Source organism: Leucoraja erinacea, chromosome 16, assembly GCF_028641065.1.
Source record: "Leucoraja erinacea ecotype New England chromosome 16, Leri_hhj_1, whole genome shotgun sequence".
Taxonomy (NCBI): Eukaryota; Metazoa; Chordata; class Chondrichthyes; order Rajiformes; family Rajidae; genus Leucoraja; species Leucoraja erinaceus.
The window spans coordinates 9,064,171-9,090,196 of record NC_073392.1 but is presented as its reverse complement, the minus strand read 5'-3'; the positions used below and the strand labels follow the sequence as shown (position 1 = coordinate 9,090,196).

Below are 26,026 nucleotides of genomic sequence, written 5' to 3'. Positions count from 1 at the left end.
CCTGGCATCACATCACTCCAGTCCTCAAACAACTTCACTGGCTTCCCATCTCCCACCGGATCACCTACAAAATCCTGATCCTCACCTACAAAGCCCTCCACCATCTGGCCCCCCCATAATCTCACTGACCTCCTCTCCCCCTACCAACCCTCACGGTCCCTCATATCCACATCAGCCGGTCTCCTCTCCATCCACAAGTCCAACCTCCGCAGTTTTGGGGACAGAGCCTTCTCCAGGGCAGCTCTCAGGCTCTGGAACTCCCTCCCCCAACTGATCCGCAATTCCGTGTCCCTCACCATCTTCCAGTCCCGCCTCAAGACCCATCTCTTCACCTCTGCCTATCCTTAGTCCCACGTCCCCCTCCCTTTTCATCTGTGCATTAATTGCCTCATATTGTGTTTTGAATTGAATTCTGTCTTTACTTTGTGTACTAGTCATGTCTCTACTATTTATTTCATTCCCCTTAAATGTTTTTCCTCTACCTGCTAAATTTTGTAAGGTGTCCTTGAGACCCTTGAAAGGCGCCCATAAATAAAATTTATTATTATTATTATTATTTGTGATTAGTAAGCTCACCAGTGCTCTCTTTGTTCTTAATGATGTTCCATCAGTTGATTTGGGTAAGCTTAAGGTTGGCTGATGTCTCTAACAGTTTTATTCCTGTTTCTCAATCTCATAATGGCTTCTTTGACTTTCATTGACACAGTTTTGGTCCTCATGTTGATAAACAGCAATTAAAGTTTCCAAGGGTGATGGATAGACTGGAAGAAAGACTAGGTGCTGAGAGCTCTCTTATACCTGCATTAAGGAGGCAATTAAACAGACCTGCGCAATTACAAACACTTATGAAGCCATGTGTCCCAAACATTATGGTGCCCTGAAATGGGGGGGGGGAGGGGACTATGTATAAAAAACAACTAATTTCTACATGATGAAACCAAAATGTATAAAAATGGTCAAGAAGGACCTGCAGATGCTGGAAAATTGAAGGTAGACAAAAATGCTGGACAAACTCAGCGGATGCGGCAGCATCTATGGAGCGAAGGAAATAGGCAACGTTTGAAGAACTGAAGAAGGGTTTCGGCCCGAAACGTTGCTTATTTCCTTCGCTCCATAGATGCTGCCGCATTTTTGTCTACATATATATAAAAATTACCTTTAATAAAATCTGACAATGTGCACTTTAATTACGTGATCTTTTCTATTACAAATCTCAAATTATGGAGTACACGGTATGATGGAAATGGAAGTGTTTTTGCAGCATTTGTATATTTGTGATATAAAATAATCTCAATGCTATTTCAGCTCTAGGAATTCTTCTAACTTTTTATACACTGTTTTAATTTACTTTTGAACAAAATATTATTGCCTTAATTAAACCGATCAACCCTTGACAATATTAAATTAAGAAACCCTTAAGAAGGCAGTCATTTTTCTTGACTTTACTCCAGATTCATTCCACCTGCATTCTTCTACCCACAGAGGATATATAGGTATTTATAATGTTAACTCTTCTTTGCCTGAAAACCTTTTTCATGTATTAATCACCAGATTTCTCAGATTGCTCCACTTCCCAGCTTCATTGTCATCGTTAAGCCCCTGTTTTGAAGGCTGATTTTTAAACCATTATGCTGTTGTTCATTAGCATTTTCACTTCCAACCACTGTCTTGCTATTACTCTGTTTCCATCTGTTGCTTTTTAAAAGAAAACCCTTCTCTTCAACTAGCCTTTGCCTTTTTTTTATGGTAACATTCTCTTTCTCTCAGATGTTTGTTGCTTTCCAAGAAGGGTGCTATTACAATTGCTGCAATGGGAAGAAATGTATAATCAATCATGTTATTTAATTTATTTGCACTTTTAGTAATTCCTTAGACTGCAATAGAGATGAGATTTTATTTTTGAAAATATGTTGAAATGGGTTTTCTGATTTTGCATCCTTTTATTTAAATTATAGCTACGTTGTCAGGTAAAAGCTCTTTGATCAACGAAGGATGGGTTTCCACACAATGGGGATCGTCTTCAGAAGACAACCCTGAACTGCAATCTGGGGCTTCACCGAAAGCTATTACCACACCAGTTACACGCACTGTGGTAGACGAATCTGAGACCTTCTTCAACGCCTTTCTTAATTCATCAGATGCTCAAATTATGGAGCAAATTCCAGTTGTCTCTACGCCCCCGAGCAAATCTCAACTGCCCAATGAAGTAGAAGCAACGTTGACTGTTCATTTCACTGAGTCCATTGAGCTAAATGTGCCTGAAAAGGCAAGTTCCGATGAGGACTGTACAGATTTAGTACACATTGATTTGGAGGTGACAGATCAGCTAAATGATCACCAGGCACTTTGTGCAAAGTCTAAAAGTGCAACATCTTCTGAAAGTGAGGGGCTGCAGAGTGACGATCAAGTAAAATTAATTGTGACGGAAAATGAATGTGTGTCGGGGACTGCAGAAGTAACCAAGCCAAACACACTGATTGCTTCTAGTATTGAAAGGGTGCGTAAGAACTCAGAAAAAACTCCAAGTCCGCCTAACAGCCCTTCAAAATCGGACACTGCTTCAGCGAAGGATTCGCTCTTGGAAGCAAAAGAGCAAAAATCTGAGGACCGGCAAAGTAATACTCCCTCCCCTCCCATTAGTACATTTTCATCAGGAACATCTACTACCAGTGACATTGAGGTACTGGACCACGAGAGTGTCATCAGTGAAAGCTCAGCTAGTTCGAGGCAGGAAGCTGTGGATTCAAAGGCTAACCTGCATTTGATGCAGACATCCTTTCAGCTGTTATCAACATCAGCCTGCACAGAGTACCATCCTCTGGACGAATATCAGAAGCTCACTGAGAGCAGCGGTTCCTCGGATGCTTTTGAGAGAATTGACACGTTCAGCATGCAGTCATTGGACAGCCGGAGCGTGAGTGAAATTAACTCAGACGATGAAACGTCGGGTCGAGGCTGCAACGTTGCCTCGGGATCTCTTACTCAGTCCGTCAATGGATCGCCAACCGTGGACCTGGTGGAGAATGGGGACGAGAGCACAAACGATGCTCAGAAGGAGAACGTGCTGGATGAAAGTGAAATGGAGGAGAGCGGTCGGAGTGCAACACCAGTGAACAGTGAGCAGCCAGAGATCTGGCCTGTACTTGGTCTAACAATAATTGAGAACCAAGGTGCGGAATGTACAGTAATTAATAGGCTTCCCGAAGGAGCTGCTGGCGATGAATGTCAGCCCCGTAGTGAACATGATTTGCAACAGGTAAACTTATTTATAATTCCATAATTTATAAGATTTCTGTGCTGGATTGCCTATATAATTAGTGTGTGGAACTCCCCTTTAAGATTAGTTTTTGATTTCCTTCTGTAACTTGCAATACTCCCACAGGAGGATTCTGCCTGAGAGCAGATGCAATTTAAAGATGGTGGCCTGGCATTCGCCCCATGCCACACTGGAGTGTCACATTAGAAATGCACGATAAAATCTTTGGAAAGGGATCAACCAATATCATTTTAAACTCAAGCAAGGTCATTATCAATTGAGGTGCAGCTGGCACTTAAAGCACCAGTTCCATCCCCTGTTCCATTAGTTGTCCTATTGCATTTAGCCCACATGATATTTAGTTTAGCTTGGAGAAACAGGCCCTTCAGCCCACTGAGTTCGCACCAACCAGCGATCCCCGCACACTTACACTATCCTACACACACTAGGGACAATTTACAATTATACCAAGCCAATTAACCTACAAACTTGTACGTCTTTAGAGTGTGGGAGGAAACTGGAGAACCCGGAGAAAACCCACACAGTCACAGGGAGAACGTACAAACTCCATACAGACAGCACCCATAGTCAGGATCGAACCTGGGTCTCTGGCTCTGTGAGGCAGCAACTGTGCCACTGTGCTTCCCTGGCTGAAATAAATAATAACAATGCAGAATGGTGTTTGAATCATGATTCTCTTTGCTCTGATTGATTACCAGCCCTTGACAATAACGTGTTGTTTCACAATTCCATCCTGCCCCTCGTTTTCTCTTGCTTGTTTTTTATTGCTAAAGTTGATTTCAACCTTTTGAGTATTATTCACATTTATCTTTTAATGGTCTTCAGATAACAGATGATTTGGCAGACAGGTTGGAAAAGAGAGAAACACAATTGTTGTCTGTTAGCAAAGATAAGGCAGCATTGGAGGAGGCAATTGATAACCTGAAAGAGTAAGTAAGCTTTATTAAAGTGTGCTTGCTTTCGGTGTATACAATAATAGGCTGCTGCAAAGGGTTACAACTTTGAAAAAACATTAATTTATATACCTTAGAAAATACGTGGAATGAACCAGTATCATTTGGATTAATTGATTTATCTAATATTTTGAAATCTATTCCAAAGAGAACAACAAGCCATTTTTTTCTTTGCACTGTATTAGTTTTAAAATATGCCAGAGTATATCTTCCATTTTAAATAAAATAATGCAAATTTTGATTAACGTTTATGGTGGGATAATTGGTGGGATAATTGTATTTTGTTTTAAAAATTTGAATTGTTACTGCTATTAAAATATTTTACTCGGGCTTTAATTCATCATCTGACTTTATTGCAGTAACTGCAGGTAATCCATACTTTTAATTCAATATTTAATCGTTTCTTTCAGTTACAATTGAGGACTGGTGAAGTCAAATCTAGTTCTGTGGTTGTTTCATACTTTTCAACTATTTGGGATGATAAAAGATTTGAATGAGCATATTAGCACTGATAAGATAGTGATAGGATGGAATAAGGAACCAAATTATACAGTATTATCAGTTTTAGTTCTACATTCTCAATTATCTGAAAATTCTATCCAACATAATGTAAGAGTAATTGCTGAAGTACCCATAAATGCAGAGAAAATTTTATTTTTTGTTTGATCCTGGGATTCTGAGTTCAATTTATAGTGATTAAAAGTTGCCTCTGGTCTTTCCTTGCAAGCAAGGTACATTTCTGTAATGGCTGCATTTCAATTTTATCTGGAAAGTAAGGGTGACATTGTTGGCCTAAAATTGATCTTTTTTTTTTACATTTAACCCCAATTTGTGTTTCAAAACTCAATAGAAAAAGACCAATTTGTTTTTCAGTTCATGTGGTAATTGATATATTAATAATTTTGAATGATTTCAGTGAATGTTTGTAAAAGCACTAAAGTTCTTTATTTTCTACACGTGAAGCGAGATGATCAGACTAAAGGAAGAAAGCAGCAGCATCTCATCTATCAAGGATGAGTTTACTCAACGCATTGCAGAATCTGAAAAGAAAGCCCAGCTTGCTTGTAAAGAAAGGGATGATGTAAAAAAAGTAAGCAGAGCTGTTGTTGTTGTTTGAATTTTCTTGTGTTAAAATCTAAATGTTTCAATTGGGGGAAAAAAAACTGTTGGGGGGGGGGGAGATTTTGTAATGTAGAAAAAATGTTGTTATCTGGGCCGAGTATCCGACGTGCTCCAGACAGAGGGATCTCAGAGGGAAGAGCCAGGTTGAAGGAGAACAGCTGGGCCAATGCCCAAAGATTGCTGAGGGAACATTGGGGGGAAACAATTATAGGTTTAAAGAGGGGCTGAGCGGACACCGAGACAGTGCTGAGAACCTGGACTGTTCAAGCACCTAGGATATATTGGGACAGTACTGAGGGAGGACCTAAGTCATGAGGACCTGAATCCTTGGGGACTGCCCAGGTTGATATCTGGATGAGTCTCATGGAATGGCCAGGCTGACAGCTGAGTTACACAGACTTTGAGACACTATGGAGGGAGTATTTGGGACTGTGATGGGGAAGCATTTGACTGATGTCGGGGTATGACTAATGGAGTATCGAGACTAAATGTTGGGACAGTGAGGGTGAACCTGACTGATATCAGGGCATAAATAAGGAAGCACCGTGAATGACATTGGGATAGTACCTGGGGTGCACCTAGGCTGATATTTGGGTAATTGCAGTATTGCATTTACACCATTAATGCCACATGCCAAATTACTGTGCTTTTACTTTAAAAGGACACAAAATAGCAGTGTATCAGGCAGTATCTCTGGAGAACATGGGTTGGTGATGTTTTAGGTCGAGATCCTTCGTCAGACAGGTCCCTCTCAGTTCTTCCTCGTGTGATTCCTGTTGCTCTCTGGCTCTATGACCATATTTTAACTGGGAAATTTGTTTCTACACATGAGCTTTTATCTAACTTTCCCAGTTTTAGATTTTGTAATTTCTTGCAAGTGTGGGCTTGCCGGAGTGGCTTTGAGCATGAACAAAGTTACTGAAGAAATAAGTGAATGTATATGAAGTGGAATAAATTATAATATTGGAAAATGTTAATATTTATACATAGAAATCTATAGAGATATTTTAAACTTTAAACTTACTATTTTTCCTCCATGTGATTTGTGAGCTATTAGGAATTAAAGACACTCAAAGCGGAACTGGCCACCAGATTTACTTCCAATGAAACGGCAGATCTGGTACGAGAGAAGGATGAGCAGATCAGAGGACTGCTGGAGGAGGGTAGGAAAAAAAGAATAGGATATTAAACCATAACTATGTTAAATATTTGTACCATTCAATAGTACAATCAATGAGGATTTGAGTGTTCCCAAATACTCACATTCTACACTTCACAGAGAGATCTATGCAAAACATGAAAAACTAAATTTAATACTTGTACAAATAAAATAACATATCAATGTCTAACCCACTTTTAACAGTGCATGGTTTATTTGCTTACAGACTGGAGGTCAGATAAAAGAACAACATCGCTGAATGGACCCATGTATTTTTAGTATATTTATATGCGTATATTTATACACTCAAAATACATGGGTCAATATATATTTATCCATAAAGTAAAAACTATCTGCTTTTGTTCAAGACCAGACCTTTTGGTACAGGGAACTGAATAATCAGACCTCATTTTAAGCTTGTTTTTGGTAGAAAAGTATTTAAACTTTTTACTCTAGTAATCTTTTGGTTGCTGGAAACAAAGATTCCAGACAATTGACACTTCACTTTCAATACATTGGTTTCAGGAGAAAAGCTCTCGAAACAACACTTGCACAATTCAAATACAATAAAGAAACTAAGGACGAAAGAGAAAGAACACGAGGCACTCATTTCAAAACAGAACAAGAAGGCCAAAGAACAAGAAGAAGAAATTAAGGATCTGCAGCAGGTCAGTGAATTCCATTCATTGTGTTCAAGAAAATTAGTTCAAATATTACTCGGATGTGCAATGTGGTTAAACCTGAAATACCACATGTTTTGTTCAGGAGTGTGGGAGCTCAAATCATTCTAAAAACAAATATTTTGGTCAGGGCCAGAAAATCTAATTTTCTTTCAAGGATTATTCAGTTTGTCTGCTGTGACTTGAGGCATTGCAGGAAAATGTGAGCAATTTTAGTCTGACTTTAAACATTCTAAAATTGGCAGATTTGAATTTAATAATAATTATCTAGTGGAGGCTAAAACAGTAATTCACCTCAGGTTTTTGTGATTTTATTTTGTGAAGGTGCTTGATGGTAAAGAAGAAGTGGAAAAACAGCATCGAGAGAATATTAAAAAGCTGCACGCTGTCGTGGAGAGGCAAGAAAAAGAGTTTAGCAAGTTGCAAGTAAACTTGGATGAACTTCATGAAAACAATCGTAGTCTTCAGTCTGCACTTGATGGCTCATACAAGTAAGCGTACATGATTTATATTTCATGTCCAAAGTCATAGAGTCCAATAGTTCAGAACCAGGGCCTTCTGCCCAACATGTCCATGCTGACCAAGTCATCCTTCTAAGCTAGCTCCATTTGCTTGTGTTTGACCCATATCCCTCTAAACCTTTCATATCTATGTATAGCAATGTTACAAAATTTTGAGATTTAAAAAATCAAGTCTGCAATTTATCCCATCAGATAAAGCATAACAACAAGTTTAATTTGACACCAAATTCACTTTCATATCTCAAGTATTAAAAGAGTTATGGCCATTTTCATACTCGGAAATTAGCATCTTGTTCCCTATTGATTTTCAATGGACATTACAAAAAAGCTGTGATCTTGGATAGTCAAAAGCCCGTAACTTTCTTAAGAATTAAGAGAACTGAATGAAATTTTCACCTATCATAGATTGAAGCATTCTGAAAAAATATAAAACAATCTTACTTGGATGACATGAAATTAAAGCATATAATTAGCTAATTACCTAATTGTAGCTAATTACAAAATTGACCGATGTGACAGAAATGGTAATAAACAACCAGACTGCCTTGAAAATTCAAAAATGTGATATTCTCAAGATCAGAACTTTAATATTATTGTATAATATGCTGTAAGTCAGTTATGGATAGGTAAATAAATTACAATTTCTAGCAAAAGACCAAGTCTTTATGGAGAAGATCAGCTGCTAGCTGGTACATTGGCATATCATAATCAGTAGCATCATCATACTCCTCAGACTGCAACCAATAAGCAACTCTGTACACATTGTTTTTCCTCAATTTTTCAATTTTAGAAAAAAAGGTAGAGATTATAAAGTTAAACACTAAAACAAATAGTAAATACTAAAAAAGAAAATCATGTTTAATCAAAATTCAATTACTAGATATAAACATCTATCCATTTCTTAAATAGCCTAAGTGTCCAAAGATTATTCACAAATAATTCACAATATAACATGATTTTTATATCTAATTTACATTAATTTATAGGCCAAATGGAAGGAATTTAGTGTTCAATTGCTGTAAATAAATGCCCATTTAAATCGGCTTTCTAGTGGGTTCATGTGAACGCGCTGGTTTAGAACGTTCACATCGCGCTGGATTAGTGCCCTCAAATGCCGAGAAAAATACTGCGGGATATAAAAAGCCCAAAATGAACTACTCGCTAGAGAAAACTTTATAAACAGGGTTATATACACGCCCCATTTAATGTAAAAATAAGGTACATACCTTTAATTGTTTGCTTTATAAAACCCTGGGGCTGCGAGAGGTTGCGAAGTGAGAGAGTGATTTTAAAATTATTATAACTATATTATCGAGGCCTATAAAACTAATAATACCTTTTGCGACCGGGTCTTGCAGCGATTTTTCGTTAATGATTTACTAGGCTGAACATCTGCGATTAGAACAGCCTAGTAAAAATCGCGTTTTAAACCCGCCCCCTCCAAACAGCGCCAAAATCGCGGACATGGCTTTGGGCAGATTCCCAATGACGATTCAGGTAGGTTTTGTAACATACCTACTATGTACCTGTCCAAGTGACTTGAGTGTTATGTACCTGCTTGAAGGGCTGAAAGGAAAGCATAAAACTTTATTTTTTAAGTTCTGTGAATGGACTGGCTGAAGTAAAGTGATTAGTTACTTATTCCTCCATTTGTGGAAGCTGTTTCCCCTTGACATTTTACTTCTAGACATCTCAAGTTGCTGCGTTTCTCATCTAAATAAAGTAGAAACCTACCTAACAGGTTCTTCCTGTGCTCTCAAGTTGTGCAGGTGTTTAGAAACACTTATTCCTCTCTTTTCAAGCGGATAGGTTGAGTTTACTAGGCTATTATTAGCAAGTTTATTCGTTAATTCTGTAGTCCACTGCTTCTAGTTGGGAACTATGTTTGCATGGTGGAACTGATTGGGGATTTGAGTTGAGGGTTGGACGGTGGCGTAGTGGTAGAGCTACCGCCTTATGGTGCCAGAGACCCTGGTTTGATCCTGATTACGGGTGCTTATCTTTGCGGAGTTTTACGTTCTCCCCATGATCTGCATGGGTTTTCTCCGAGATCTTCAGTTTCCTCCGCACTCCATTAAACGTACAGGTTTGTAGGTTAATTATATTGGTATAAATGTAAATTGTCTCTAGTGTGTTTAGGATAGTGTTAATGTGCGGGGTTCAGTAGGAACTTGGTGGGCTGAAGGGCATGTATCTCTAAACTAAACTAAAAAGGCATGTGGCGGTGCCCTGTTGGCATCATGTGGAAGATGCATGCAGCCCCGCGGCAGCCAGCAAATCCATCACCCTCCATCTCATCAGACGCCCAAATGCCTGATTGCTTGAATGGGCTGTCCATAATTCAGGTAATGGGATACTTGGCTGCTTCTTGTAAGTTGTCTCCTAACCTTGACTTTATATTATTTTCAGAGAGCTTGCTGAACTACATAAGTCAAATGCAGCGAAAGACAGTGAAGCCCAGGAGGCAGCTTTGAGTCGCGAGATTAAAGCCAAGGAAGCATTGTCAGTGGCACTGGAGCGAGCCCAGGAAGAGGCCAGGCAGCAGCAAGAGGCACTTGCTGATCAAGTTAGTATCATTTTTGATTAGTGCGTGTGTCAAAGGTTATGGGGAGAAGGCAGGAGAATGGGGTTAGGAGGGAGAGATCGGTCAGCCATGATTGAATGGCGGAGTAGACTTGATGGGCCGAATGGGCTAATTCTACTCCCATCACATGATCTATACTATACTTGATTGTGGAATTGTATTCGGATTATTAAATACATTCTCATTCTCTTTTAGACAGAATCAATAATGGTGACTGAAACTTCCACTTTATTGTAAAAAACCTTTTTGGTTCATATCTTACAAGAGAAGGCACCACACATTCTTGCCTAAGATAGACACAAAATGCTGGGGTAACTCTGTGGGTCAAGCAACATCTCTGGAGATAAAGGGTAGGTGACGTTTTGGGTTGAGACCCTTCTTCAGACAGAGAATCATCTTCAGTCGGTCAGTAGAAGGGTCCCGACCTGAAATGTTGCATATCGTTTTTCTCCAGAGATGCTGCCTGACTCACTGAGTTGCTCCAACACTTTATGTCTATCATAAATTAGTACACTTGTTACAGGGCGGTCAAGGTGGCACAGCGGTAGAGTTGCTGCCTTGTAGCGCTGGAAACCCGGGTTCGATCCCCACTACGGGTGCTGTCTGTACGGAGTTTGTACGTTCTCCCCATGACCACGAGGGTTTTCTATGAGATTTTGCTTTCCTCCCACACTCCAAAGACGTACAGGTATGTAGGTTAATTGGCTTGGTGTATGTGTAAATTGTCCCTAGTTTGTGTAGTGGGGGTCGATGGTTGGTGTACACGTATCTCCAATTAAAGATGCAAACTTACAAACTGATGGAATTTATAAGTGTTGAGGCTGTTCCGCTGACGTTAACTCATGGGAAGAGTTAACCAAGAAAAGCAGTTTTTTATTTGGTTTTTAATGTTGAATTAATTGTGTGTGATTCGTTGTTTTCTAAAAATATTTAAACTTGTATATTCATTTTCATGGACAAATAATACTGTTCTCAGTTATAAATTGTATATTTTACTTTATAGTCAAATTATTAACGTATAAAAGTGAACCATATACTGAGGTGATGTCTGGTTAACGTATTGCATGAATCCGGTTACTTTTGACTCGTCCACAGGTGGCAGATCTCAGGTTGGGTCTCCAACGGGCCGAACAACAGCAAGCCAGGAAAGAGGACTATTTGCGTCACGAAATTGGAGAATTACAGCAGGTATACATTATCATTGTACGTCTGTGAAATTGGGGGTGGGTGATTTAAAAGAAGAAAATTGGGAAGCTCGGTATAGTTTTACTTTTTCAAGTACAGCGTGGCAACAGACCCTTCGGCTACCGAGTCTGCACCGACCAGTGATCCCTGCACATTAACATTACCCTACACAAACTGGGGACAATTTTACATTCATACCAAGCTAATTTACCTACAAACCTGTACGTCTTTGGAGCGTGGGAGGAAACCGAGGATCTCGGAGAAAACCTACGCATGTCACGGGGAGAACATACAAAGTCTGTACAGGCAAGCATCCTTGGTCAGGATTGAACCCAGGTCTGTGGTTCTCTAAGGCAGTAGTTCTACCACTACGCAACTGTGCTGCCCAGAAAGTTGTACAAGTAAGACTAAAATGCCTCGAAACCTGAACATTTTAATGTATGAATTTTTCAGAGACTTCAGGAAGCGGACAATCGCAACCAGGAGCTAAGCCAAAGTGTTACATCTGCGAGCCGACCGCTTCTACGACAGATTGAAAACCTACAGGCCACGCTTGTGGCACAGTCCACATCCTGGGAAAAACTGGAAAAGAACTTATCTAATCGCTTAGGTAACAATGAATTGTTTAAGACGGAACTGCAGATGCTGGAAAATCGAAGTTACACAAAAATGCTGGAGAAACTCAGCGGGTGCAGCAGCATCTATGAAGCGAAGGAGATAGGCAACGTTTCGGGCCGAAAACCCTTGGGTTTCGGCCCGAAATGTTGCCTATCTCCTTCGCTCCATAGATGCTGCTGCTCCCGCTGAGTTTCTCCAGCATTTTTGTGTACCCTAGGTAACAATTAATATGTATAAAGATCGGGGAACTGGAGTTGTGACTAAAATTATGTGAATATTGATCAAATTTGCCAGTAAGTTGAGCGTTACCAGCTATAACCTTTTTTGAAAGCGTCACATTGAAAGTGTTTTGCAGATGCATTATTTTAGAATTGCAAATATTGTTCGAAATACTATTTTATTCTTGGCATACATTAGCAACGTTACAAAATTTTGAGATTTAAAAAATCAAGTCTGCAATTTATCCCATCAGATAAAGCATAACAATAAGTTTAATTTGACACCTAATTCACTTTCATATCTCAAGTAATAAAAAAGTTATGGCCATTTTCATACTCGGAAATTAGCATCTTATTCCCCATTGATTTTCTATGGACATAACAAAAAAGCTGTGATCGTGGACAGTCAAAAGCCCATAACCTTCTTAAAAATTAAGAGAACTGAATGAAATTTTCAGTTATCATAGATTGAAGCATTCTGAAACAAATATAAAATAATCTTACTTGGATGACCTGAAATTAAAGCATATACTTAGTCAGTTACCCAATTATAGCTAATTTCAAACTTCAATTACCAGATCTAAACATCTATCCATTTCTTAATAAATGATTAACATTTTTAAATATCCTAAGTGTACAAATAATATTCACAAATACTTCACAATAAAACATGATTTTTAATCTCATTTACATCAATTTATAGGCCAAATGGAAGGAATTAGTGTTCATTTGCTGTAAAAAAGGTTAAATTTTCATACTCGGAAATTAAATCTTGTTTTCTAGTGGGTTTCAATGAACGCTCTTACAAAAGAACGTTCACATTGCGCTGGATTTGTGCCCTCAAGGCCCAGAAAAATACTGCGGGATATAAGAGCCCAAAATGAACTACTCGCTATAGAAAACTTTATATACAGGGTTCTTAAGAAGCCCCATTAATGTAAAAATAAGGTACATACCTTTAATTGTTTGCTTTATAAAACCCTGGGGCTGCGAGAGGTTGCGGAGTGAGAGAGTGATTTTTAAACTACTATAAATATTATACAAGGCCATAAAAACTAATAATACCTTTTGCGACGGGGTCTTTCAGCGATTTTCCGTTAATGATTTACTAGGCTGAACATTTTCGATTGGAACAGCCTAGTAAAAATCGCGTTTTAAACCCGCCCCCTCTAAACAGCGCCAAAATCGCGGACACGGGGTAGGGCAGATGCTCAGCCACGATTCAGGTAGGTTTTGTAACATACCTACATACATTGTTGAATTCAGCTGCCGTCTGTTCACTACCAGTGTTTTGGTAAAATAGGTTTAGGTTTATTATTGTCACATGTAGTAAGGTACAGTTAAAAGCTTTGTTTTGCATGCTATCCAAACAGATCAGACATTCCATGGAGAAACGAGGAACTGCAGATGCTGGTTTACAAAAAAAGACACTATGTCTGACGAAGGATCCCTTCCCAAAACATCATCGATCCATGTTCTGGATGCTGCCTGACTCGCTGAGTTACTCCAGCGCTTTGGGTCTTTTTCAGATACACTGCATACAGATATCAAACTTGCGCAATAGATAGAACAAAGGGGAAGTTACAGAGGGCAGAATATAGTTCTTGGCAGTGCTATGCATCAGTTCTTTAGACAGTCCAATATCCTCAATGGGGTAGTGATGAATTGAACACATCCTTAGCTTATGGAATATCTGTTCAGAAACCTGATAACAGAGGGGAAGAAGCAGTTCCTGAGTCTGCTGGCGGACAGGAGCATAGAGAAATATTTCAAAAGTTATAATGAAGTAACTAGAAGTAGCCACAGTGAGAATATAATGGTCCCGTGTTCAGTATTTCTGACAATAGAACACTCTTGAGATGTTTGGGCACCAAAAAATATTTGTTTTTCTTCATAGCTGATGGTCAAGCTCAGCTTGCAGCTGCTCTGGAAAAAGAACGGACAGTCTCAGAAGAACTGCTTACCCTTCGAATGCAAGTCTCTTCACTGGATTCACAACACGGCTTATTGCGTCAAGAGAAGTGCAGATTGTTAGCTCAGCTGGAGTCGGAACGAGACAGGCTTGAGAAGACTGAAGATGAAAGTAGTAGGTGAGTAAGCTGTTAATTTCATGGATGATAAGATGGTATAAATAGAGAATTTCAGATATTAAAAGTGGCCATTTGCCACCCATGCCCTGTCCCATCACATCAACCTTTTATACATTTTCAATAATTTCCTTGGCAGTTACAATAATTTTGATAATTTTCCGTGCCCTTTTACTCTTTGTCTCTCGCATGGAATTTTTGACATCACTCTCCAAATTACCACCAATCTGAATTTTGTTGAAGGTTATTTTCTTGCTTTCCAACCCGATATCCATTTTAAGATTAGTTGTATTATTTTGTAAACCAGTTCCTTGTTTCGACAGTCTGACTGTCCTCGACTACATTTTATCTGTTTGCTTTGTTGTTACCTTCTCTTAGATAACAATGACGTATTCTACACTTTCCTTGAGCTTCACCCCCTTTGATGTTTCCTTCTCACGCCTTACACTTCCTTATCTCTGTATCTTCCCCCCCCCCCCCCCCCCCCAACTCCTGGTCTGAAGAAGGGTCTCGAGCCAAAACATCACCCATTCCTTCTCTCCAGAGATGCTGCTTGTCCTGCTGAGCTACATCAGCATTTTGCATCTATCTTCTACTTAAGAAGTTTGTTTTGAAGAATGTTTATTTTAACTGGAACGGTGCCACCTGTTGGATCTATGCAGTGAATAATATTTTGTCATGCTTGCTTTGAAAGACAGAATGTGCACTGCGGTACAGTGAATGGCTTTGTTTTGCACGCTACCTAATCAAATCAAATAATACTGTACGTAAATACAATCAAGACAAACTCAACAATAGATGAAATGGAAACATAGAGACTGCAGAATACATTCGTTCTGAGCATTGTAATGACTGGTTCTAAAGACAAAGTCCAATGTCCGCAAAGGAATAGAGGTGAACCAAACAATGCCCTACCTTATTCAAGGACAGTTCAGAAACCCTATAACAGAGTGGAAAAAGCTGCTCCTGGGTCTGGTGGTAAGCACTTTTAAGCTTCTGTGCCGTCTGCCTGACGGGGCGGGGTGAAGGAATGGCCGGGGTGGAACAAGTCTTTGATTATGTTGGCTGCTTTTCTGAGGCATTGTGAGAAGCGTAGATGGAGTCAATGATGGGGTTCCTGGTCACCCCACAACCACCACCACCTCCCCCAAGCAACTTCCTGGGCTGTACTGTAACTCTACAAAACCCAGTTGTCCTGCAGGCTCTATTGCTGCAGTCGTTACCTAAGGAAATGTGGCCACTAGTAGTAACGAGACAGCTCGTTGCAGTCTCGTGGCATTTGAACTGCCTTTAAATGTTCAATGTGATGTACAGAATTTGAAAAAATATGAAAGATGATAATATAGAAAAATAGATTTAACCGACAAAAGTTAATTGAAACATTAACAAAAGGAATAAATAGCAAATCGCCTGTTTTTTCAATTACATATGTAGCTTATGTGACATATGGCTTTATGATGATGAACCTCCTAATCACTGGAACATTTGTACTGCAAACCCCTTGCAACACAATTATGTTTTCCATAGGCAAAGGCAATTATAAATATGGATATAGAAATTTGTATTGGTAAGAAGTTGACACAATTTCAATAGGACTTGCAGATGTGTAATGAAACTTAAAATTGAAATCAATAACAATATTTTTTAAAATAATGTTGCCCAGATGCAAGTCTGGATTTAATGGTTAAACTATTTTACTTAATGTTAGCATACATGCAGAAAAGCAATTGGGTTATTAGAAAATAAGCACTTGTTATTTTCAGGCAGCATGTGGCATTTGACAATCTGAAGACTGAATACATGAAGGCTCTTGAAGAAACAAAGAAAGAAAAGGTAACAAAAAGTAAAATTAAGTTAATTTGATTAGTCAACTGAATCTGTGCCTCTCAATCCTTTTTATGATATTTCCTCCCATATTAGAATGCCTTGACTAATCAGTTGGAAATGGAAAAGTTAAAAGTTGAACAGGAAAGACAAAAAGCAATCCTTGCACAAGATACACTAAAAGAGAAGGTATTTAGCTTTAGTTTTAAATTGTATATATGAAAACCTAGTATATCTAATTGATATTTGGATCCTTTTTATTTACTTGTAATTGCCATTATGAGTAGGAAATAATTGTTTATGTACTACGTTGCTTTCCATGTTTTACAATTTCTTTGCAATTTTTCTTTCTTTCAAAGGAGAGGAGGCTGCTTACTAATCAGCTGCCAGAGGCTTTGACAAGCACTCCAACGCTCTCTCGATCCAGTTCCATCAGTGGCACTGAGATGGCAATTTTACAAACTTCCAATCATTTCCAGGTAGGAATGCCTAAGAGGGAAGTCGGGTGAAATAATTGATTGGAAAGTGTTCAGGGGCTCAAAAAGATGTTCTCTGTCAAAATATCCAAGTACAGTCAGGGCAAGTAAGTGGTATGTACAAGTGAGGGAGGTTGGGAAGGATGACAAAATAGCTCGGCACAGAGGAACGGTGTAGTCTTATTCACTGCTTTGAGGGGTGAAGCATCAAACTCTACATAACTAGATGATAAAGATGATAAGGCAGACAGGAACTGTCGGATGAATTTTTTTCGCACGGTTCATGAATTGTATATATTTATCAATTGAATAAAGTATTTTGAAATTAATTTTTAAAAAAAGGAACTGATTTCCCTTACAATTCAGTTTTGGAAAGTGACAGCAAGTCTCGTGACTGCCTGATCTTTTCCTTCGAGCGATTCACTGCTTTGCGATTTGCAACTGAGTGACACAAAGTTCCATGTTGGGAGAGAGGTCACACCCTCTTTTGAACCGACTTCTCCCAGGGGGAGGTGCTCACAGGGGAGAAGAGTGGAAATTTGAGGCCAACATGCCATACCTCTTGTGAGATGTTACCAGTTTAAGCATCATATTATGCCGTTCAGATGGTGTAGAGAGTGCTACAGGTTAATTTCTCTTGGTTTAGGTTTATTTTTGTCGCAAGTACCATAGCACAGTGAAAAGCTTTGCTCTGCATGCAACCCAAACAGATTTGATATACCATGCACAAATGCAATCCGTTCAAACTGTTAGAACCAATGTGAAGATACAGAGTGCAGACTTTCAGGTAGAAAAGTGTATTAGATTACAGATACAACTTGAGAACAGGCCCTTCGGCCCACCGAGTTCATGCCAACCAACAATCACCTGTACACTAGTTCCATAATATCTCCATTTCATATAATTTATTATACTATTATACAAGATTTTAAAAGAAGAAATTATAAGTGTGTTGGAGTATTATTAAGAGTAATACCCAGTTGTCTGAAAAGTTTGCCAGTCCCGTGGATGCGGGTTTATCCGAGTTTTGTAACAAGTGTAGAAATGTTAGAAAAATATTATCTTGATGTATGCACAGCAGAACTTAAAGGAGCTGAGCTGGCAATATTATTACAGCAACATCAACATGATTCATTAATTTGCCTCATTAAAACATTAATTGTAAGCATTCATGCTTTTTATCCATCAATAATTTATCCCAGAGATGGACATAAAACGCTGGAGTAACTCGCGCAGCATCTCTGGAGAGAAAGGAATGGGCGACGTTTTATGTCGAGACCCTTCTTCAGACTGGGAGTCGGGGGGGAAAGGGAAACTAGAAATATGGATGGGGAGGTGTGAAAACGACAGATCAAAGCAGCCTATTTCCTTCGCTCCATAGATGCTGCTGCACCCGCTGAGTTTCTTCAGCATTTTTGTGTACCGTAGATCAAAGCAAACGATGAGCAAGGAAAATATAGAATGATTCATTGTTGGCTGAGGGGAAGGTGCCAATGAGGCAAACAAACATAAAATTAACCAGGACAGTGAAACTAGTTGGAGAACCAGGGTGGAGGAGGGATGGAATGAGAGGGAAAGCAAGGGTAACTTGAAGTTGGAGAGATCAATATTCATACAGCAGGGTTGTAAACTGTCCAACCGAAATACGAGGTGCTGTGTTTTTTATTTCCAGCATCTTATTTCCAGCATATTCTGATGCTGTTGTGGTTTAATGTGGGGGAAAACTGACTTTTATTTTACTTATTACAAATCAGCTTATTGGCTGTTGTTTCTGTAAGGTTTGTAATAATCTGCAATTGAAAAGGAAGCTTATGATAAATGCTACTTGTGTTGAGATCTTAACTTTGATTCCTGACTATGTTGTTTTTGAGACAACATAACATCTTTATACCGTTGCAACCAATTTCTCAAGCCCTATTGTAGACCGCTGGAAACCTGACATTGCAGATCATTGATGGGACTCGGGAAATAAAATTTAACAGCAAAGGTGCCTGGAAAGATTTCAGAGAATCTGACATTTTAACAACTTGGAAAGGTCATTGGAATTTTGGAGTCCTGGTGCAGTGGAGATAAATGGCAGTAATGATCTTGGCATTTTTGCTCTGTTTGAAACGGGCATAAATTCAGATTTTGCCATTGTGGCATACTGATGTGTATTGTTATGATCCCACAATCATGGCAGTAATATGCAAGGCTTGATACTGTGTAGTAGCCAAATAATTCATCAAATCCATATGGACTCATTCGCACCTTGTGTGATGATTTGCCTAATACAAATAATTTAATATTTAATCATGCCTCCGGGAAATATTTCCTTGTACTTCAGTCGGTGGGCTTTATTTTAACTGTTTCCCCATCCACAGTGGCACTCTATATCCAGTCTGGCATAAACTAAAGATGTGGTGTTAAGATAGAGAGAATCCGTACAGACCCTTTTTATGCACACAACAGGCAACAAAGGTGGCCCATTCCCATGTGCAAAGGTGGGCAGACAAAGGCCTATGGTGGCTGCAGGGTCTAACCTGAAGCTTGAGTTGGGGTGCTGGTTTCTGTGCCAGGCAGAATGTAAGTGGCTGGGCCAGATGGATAGTCCCCTCTCCTCACTGACTTGCACAAATTGCAGAACATTGCTTAAAATGCATTGAACATTACATTGGGGTAGCGCAGCATAGGTTCACAATGTATGGAGGGACCGTCATATGTAGATAGAATGGAACGGCTGGACTTGTAGATTCTGGAACTTAGAAGGATAAGAGGGGATCTTATTGAAGCATATAAGATTATTAAGGGTTTGGACAAGCTAGAGGCAGGAAACGTGTTCCCGATGTTGGGGGAGTCCAGAACCAGGGGCCATAGTTTAAGAGTAAGGGGTAAATCATTTAGAACGGGAGGTGAGGAAATACTTTTTCACACAGAGAATTGTGAGTCTGTGGAATTCTCTGCCTCAGAGGGCGGTGGAGGCCGCTTCTCTGGATGCTTTCAAGCGAGAGTTAGATAGAGCTCTTAAAGTTAGTGGAGTCCAGGGATATGGGGAGAAGGCAGGAACGGTGTACTGATTGTGGATGATCAGCCATGATCACATTGAATGGTGGTGCTGGCTCGAAGGGTCAAATGGCCTACTCCTGCACCTATTGTCTATTACCCAACCATCCTACCAACAACTACTGAGCAGTCCTGAGCTACTATCTACCTCCTTGGAGACCCTTGGACTACCTTAGATCAGACTTTACTGGACATTTATCATGCACTAAATGTTATTCCCTCTATACTGTGCCTATACACGGTGCATGGCTTGATTGTAATCATGTATTATCTTTCTGCTGAATTGTTAACACGCAACAATAGCTTTTTCTCTGCACCTCGGTGCAGAGAATGGCAATAAACTAAACTCAAACTCAAATCTACATTGAACTAAGTGGGACTAGTGCAGATGGAGCATCTTGGTTTGCGTGGGCAAGTTGGGCCAAAGGGCCTGTTTCCAGTCAGTATGACTCTATGACTATGACTCTACAAGTTCAGTAATCATGTGCATTTTTTCAGGATGATTTATTTGAACATTCACTTACACCTCTAACCACATCGGCCAGTAATAACAACTTGTACGACGTCCTCCGAATGGGGGGAGAATCAAGCATCTTTGAAAATTTGCAGTCTCAACTAAAGCTACGAGAGGGGGAAATTGTACAGCTGCAGGTTGGTATCAATAAAGGATTTAATTTGATGTGTAAAGACATCTATAATATACTACATCTAAATTTGTAATATTGACTGTATTTGATGCATTAGTAGATTTGGTATTTAATTTGAGGTGGGGAGGTGGGGGGGGGTCCCTCAGCCACAGCCACCAGTTGTTTTGAAATGCATTGTATCTCTGGCACAAACCATTTATGCCTCAAGTCTGGTCTGACAGTGTTCAGAATGCTGTGCTGAGATGTAGTCAGCATTGAGACATGTTGTGAATGCTGTTTCTTGGTTTCCACAACGTTGTTTAGAAAGCATATACTTATCAATATTTTTGTGCCATTTTAATAGTGTAGGCACAATATTTTTTTTTTTTTTTTTTGCAAGCAGCCCTCTTTTTTTTACTCATTAATTGATCCTAATTAATAATGTATGTAGGATAAGATTTGACATCACTGTTTATTTTTGTGATCTGGGAATTGTTGCCAAGGCTTGCATTTATTGTCCATCACCGATTACTCAACAGATTTGTCAACTTCGAGGGTCCCTAGAGATTGACAATAACTAATTCCAATCTGGTTTTGTAGAGACAATGAACATAAGCTCGTACAAATGACATATCAAAGCATCATGTATAAAAAAAAAACATGTGTCTCTGAATTTCTGTTAACTATGTATTGATTGTAGAAAGAATGTACATAGAAAGCGAAATGAATAGTTTTTTGAACATTTTTTAAAATCCAGGAGTTAACTGATATCTCGTATCGAGCTTCTTGCAATAATATCTGAAACCATGGGTTTTCATTTAGTTCGACTTCACTTAATTTTAATAAAAATTATATGCTTCCTTTACCATGTTAAAAATGTAATCAGACTGTTTTTTTTTAAGTTACCTTGGGTTTTAAGTTGCAGTGCCTGTTTAACAATTATTATTTATTGTCCCTTTTAGTTTATTTTTTTTAGTTTGAGATTCAACGCGGAAGCAGGCCCTTTGGCTCTCCAAGTCAAGGCCGACAAGCGATTCCTGCACACTAAAAGTTTCCAACACTAGGGACAATTTACAATTTTACCAAAGACAATTAACCTATTAACCTGTACTTCTTTGGAACGTGGGAGGAAACTGGAGCACCGGGAGAAAGGCCACACAAGGGGAAAATGTACAAACTCCATACAGACAATACCGTGATCAGGATTGAACCCGTGTCTCTGACGCTGTAAGGCATCAACTCCACTGCTGCCTAACTGTGCCTTCAAACGATTGTGGAATAAGCCCCGTTTTTCGATTATCAATGTAGACTGATGGTTTACTTTGAAGTTTGAGCAATATTGCTTGCATCTTTCTCCTTATTTTGTGCATTGCCAAATTAATGATTAAATGAAACCCTTTGATCTTTTTCCTCCACAATTAAAATGTTACAGATGAACTAAATCAAGCTTTATTCTTTACAGTTTGAGATTTCTAATCTTGAAAGAAGTCGAGCCATCATGGCTGAGGAACTTGTCAAATTAACCACGCAGAATGAAGAACTGCAAGAGAAAGTGGATGAAATCCCCAAATTGCGTGCACAGCTTTGGGTATGTTCTATCTATTTGCAGTTTCAGGTGAAAATTATTAACAGCTGTAGCACTTTGCAGGAGCTGCCTAATTCAATCGTTCATCTCTACTATTAAAATTATCAGTTCTTCAAACATAGAAACATAGAAATTAGGTGCAGGAGTAGGCCATTCGGCCCTTCGAGCCTGCACCGCCATTTAATATGATCATGGCTGATCATCCAACTCAGTATCCCGTACCTGCCTTCTCTCCATACCCTCTGATCCCCTTGGCCACAAGGGCCACATCTAACTCCCTCTTAAATATAGCCAATTAACTGGCCTCAACTACCCTCTGTGGCAGAGAGTTCCAGAGATTCACCACTCTCTGTGTGAAAAAAGTTCTCCTCATCTCGGTTTTAAAGGATATCCCCCTTATCCTTAAGCTGTGACCCCTTGTCCTGGATAAACTTGGGTAGGTAGTGTGTGGGAAGGTACTGCAGATGCTAGTTTAATCCAAAGATACACAAAATGCTGGTGGAACTCAGCGAGACAGGCACTACCTCTGGAGAGAAGGAAATGTGTGATATTTCGGAAGAAGGGTCTCGACCCGGAACGTCATCTCCAGAGATGCTGCCTGTCCTGCTGAGTTACTCCAGCATTTTGTGTCTAACTTGGGTAGGTAGGTAGATTGCAATTAGTCACTGTCTTTGAATTGGCAAAATAAACACTGCAATGCATTTCCATTCTCAATCAGTAAGTAGGAACATTGACAGAATACATGTGTGGATGGTGCATGAGTAGAGGTTGAGTTTTTCTTGGCATACAATCTCGTTGCCAAAGCCTGCACTTAATATTAACTACCTGTGAGAGCAATTGAAGGACACTTGACACCCTGGAATGAAACCCATCAAAGAACCACTTAGACTGAAGCAAAGAGGAAAATAGGCCTGAAGTAGTACATTATTGACAAAAGATTAAACAATTTGTTGTCATACAGCACAGAAAGTTGCCCCTCGGCCCAACTGGTCCATGTCAACCAATATGCTCATCTATGCCGGTTCCATTGACCCATATCGCCTCAATCTTTCCTGTGCATGTATCTGTCCAAATGTCTTAAATGTTGTACCTGCTTTAATCACTTACTCTGGTGGCTTGTACCATATATGTACCATTCAATGTATGATAAAGTTGCTCCACAGGTTGTTATTAAATCTTTCCATTCTCAACTTAAATTTATGCCCTCTAGTTCTTGATTCCCCAATCCTGGGGAAACATACTGTGCATTCACCCTGCCCATGTCCTGCATGCTTTTATACACTTCTATAAGATCACCATTCTGTCCGACCTCTCTCTAGCTCCATGGAATAAAGTTTCCACCTGTTCAACCTCTACCTATAGCGCAGTCTCGAGAGGAGTAAATTAGACCTACCAACTCGAGTGTGCTTCTGTGAAATTTGTATTTTCTTCATACTGTCCACCTAAAGTATTTGAGTGTTTTTCTTGCTGGTCTTTAATGTATATATAAACTTGCATATTTTATCCAGTGTTTGCAGCATTGTTAAAGAACTTTGTCATTTCAGTTACAATTTTTAAGCTAAGATTTTTTGAAAGAAACAATAGTTGCTAATTTCAGCATGTCTTTGTTTTTGTACTGTAATAATGCTTGTTTCCAATAAACTTATATAATTTATTTTTTAGGACATTGACCAACGATACAACACCATCTTGCAGATGTATGGTGAGAAAGCCGAGGAAGCCGAAGAACTGCGACTGGACTTGGAAGATGTGAAAAACATGTACAAGACCCAGATTGATGAATTATTAAAGCAGAGGCTGACCTGATTTGCTTTATCTTTTAGTTGACTTTTTCTCCCCCCAAAGTTTCCCTTAATGTGAAATGCAATACTGCTGACAGTTATCTGGCATCGAGTGTGAATGTACAATTGTAAATATAATTGTATTCTTTCGTGTGTTTTGTTAATCATCTGTTGTTGCCTTGGAGGAAAACTACACAATACTTTTTGGTGTTGAAAAAATGACTAATGTAACATGTACATATGTGAAATACAATATTCAAGTGCAATATTATGAGGAAACGCGAGTTGATCCTTTGGGTGAAGATCTGACATGTCATTTTCTGTGCAGAATCGTATTTCCAAGTACAAGGTGAACCAATTTTGTTACCAAACTTAGTTGACCAGCTCGATGCTGTTATGTTGCACAAAGCTTTAATCTGTTAAAGATGGAAAGTGTTTTAGTAAATCAAATACTCAAACACTCCATGACATTCAGATAAATGTACTATTAAACGATTTGAAAATAAATCCAATCTGTTGAATACTATTCAATGTTCTAATTGTTATTAAACTATACAAATATTTCAAAATTACTTGCTCTGGGAATATAAACAGAGGACTTAATTTCAATACAAGATGTCTTGCTATTGATAATTGGCTAAAAGAACCTGTATATTGGTCTACTTTTGCTAATAGTTGCACTAATCTAGTACATAATTTAAAGTCTACTAATATGGATTATTCTGTATAGCATATGCACTTAGTTATATTAATAGATCATCTTTGGTGCTATATTCTGTGCATTGAAAGTAAATTAAAATGCTTTATTTAAACTAATTTTCTAAATCTTGAATTCATAATCTGTGCTATTATACCTTTCAAATGTAAATTTAAAATGTAAATAATTTACTTTGTGTAACAGTAGGACTTGGGTAATAAAGTCTCTGATCTGATCTGCTGCTGTTCATTATGGTACGGATAAACTTCAACATTTTCATCAGATATAGTAACTGAAAAATGACCAACAATATTTCTTTAGGCTGGAACCTAAAGAATTTTTTTTTTCTTCTTTTAAATATAGTTTTAAAACTGGTGGTGAATTATTATTTCCATATGAGCACCAAGCATTTTTCTCAACCAGTGGTCAGTCAGTCGATTGCTGGTTTCAGTGAAGTGTTAGAAGTAATCTTGCTGCCGTGAGAAAATATGGCACAGGTGTGACGGGACCCTTTCGTTTCCACATAAATCATCTTGCCTTAATACTGATTAAACACCAAAACTGAGAACGAGGAAAGAAATAATAATCAAAACTATTCAATATCTATGCAGAGCAGAAGTTGGCACATCATTATTGATTAGCAAAGTTGATTAGCTATGGAAAAACATGAATTTTAGTGATTAGTTAATTTGGTGGAGTATCACTATTCTGATTTTATAAGAAAAGCATTTATAAGCGACACTATCTAGGCACCTCGGGTTTTATGCTTGAAAAGCAGCTCGTCAATTAAGCGTGTAAATGAAATATGCCTGGCACCACATGCTATACGATGTCAGGAGTAAATTTGCGTGCGTTATTCTAAAAATAGAGGAGTGCGTAAATTAAACATTGGTAGTAATTAGACAAGCGCATTATTCTAAAAATGCGTAATTCAAACATGCGTAAAACATGAAGTGCCTGTATTTCTAAATAACATGTATTCCATGTGCAAACTTTGGAAGAATATTTATTTATGACAAAGCTCAATGTATATAAATTGTTATCTTATATTCATATTTAAATATAATATCTTGCTTCTAAGTTCAAATCGTGTATATTTATCAAATAATGATTTTGCATTGTTCAGTTACGAATGGCAATGTTTGGCGATTGGGTATCTCGTGACAAAGACAATTAGCAGATTTGCTTTGCATCTCTGAACATGGCAATTTCTGATAAAGTAGAAAGAATTGATCAAATTTTATTTGATTTATTCTTTGGATATTGTTAACAAATATTTGGATTGTTTATCTTCACATTCACTATGTTCAACATTGAAACATATATTTTAGAAGGTACGGCACACATACCTTAAGAGTTATTGGTAACTGAAGCATTAAAAATGGACAGTGTTCCGGAAACAAGGTATTTTGTCTGCAGATCTTAGTGCTTGGTGATTTCCTACTGTGCTGTTACGTGCCTTTTTATTTAATATTTATTGTTAGTCAGATAGTAAAATGCTTTTCTTTGAGCACATCATTCTGCTGTGATTTCTAACTTCAATATCTTTGAAGGGTTTGAATAAATCATTTTTTTTCTAAAATTGTCATTT

The 26,026-nt window shown here is 38.6% G+C and overlaps 1 protein-coding gene across 1 annotated transcript in view; it reads left to right on the top strand.

Annotated features, from left to right (window-relative positions):
* Nucleotides 1–26,023, top strand: part of tmf1 (TATA element modulatory factor 1) — a 32,303-nt gene extending 6,280 nt beyond the window's left edge. The window contains exons 2-17 of the mRNA XM_055647649.1: nt 1,956–3,256; nt 4,103–4,206; nt 5,194–5,320; nt 6,410–6,515; nt 7,037–7,179; nt 7,516–7,682; nt 10,122–10,278; nt 11,392–11,484; nt 11,935–12,091; nt 14,215–14,407; nt 16,168–16,237; nt 16,325–16,417; nt 16,588–16,707; nt 20,245–20,397; nt 21,835–21,960; nt 23,620–26,023. Coding sequence (XP_055503624.1) covers nt 1,956–3,256; nt 4,103–4,206; nt 5,194–5,320; nt 6,410–6,515; nt 7,037–7,179; nt 7,516–7,682; nt 10,122–10,278; nt 11,392–11,484; nt 11,935–12,091; nt 14,215–14,407; nt 16,168–16,237; nt 16,325–16,417; nt 16,588–16,707; nt 20,245–20,397; nt 21,835–21,960; nt 23,620–23,763 — 3,254 coding nt within the window. The 3' untranslated portion in view covers nt 23,764–26,023. The remainder of the gene's footprint in view (nt 1–1,955; nt 3,257–4,102; nt 4,207–5,193; nt 5,321–6,409; nt 6,516–7,036; nt 7,180–7,515; nt 7,683–10,121; nt 10,279–11,391; nt 11,485–11,934; nt 12,092–14,214; nt 14,408–16,167; nt 16,238–16,324; nt 16,418–16,587; nt 16,708–20,244; nt 20,398–21,834; nt 21,961–23,619) is intronic.
* The last annotated feature ends 3 nt before the right edge of the window (nt 26,024–26,026 follow it).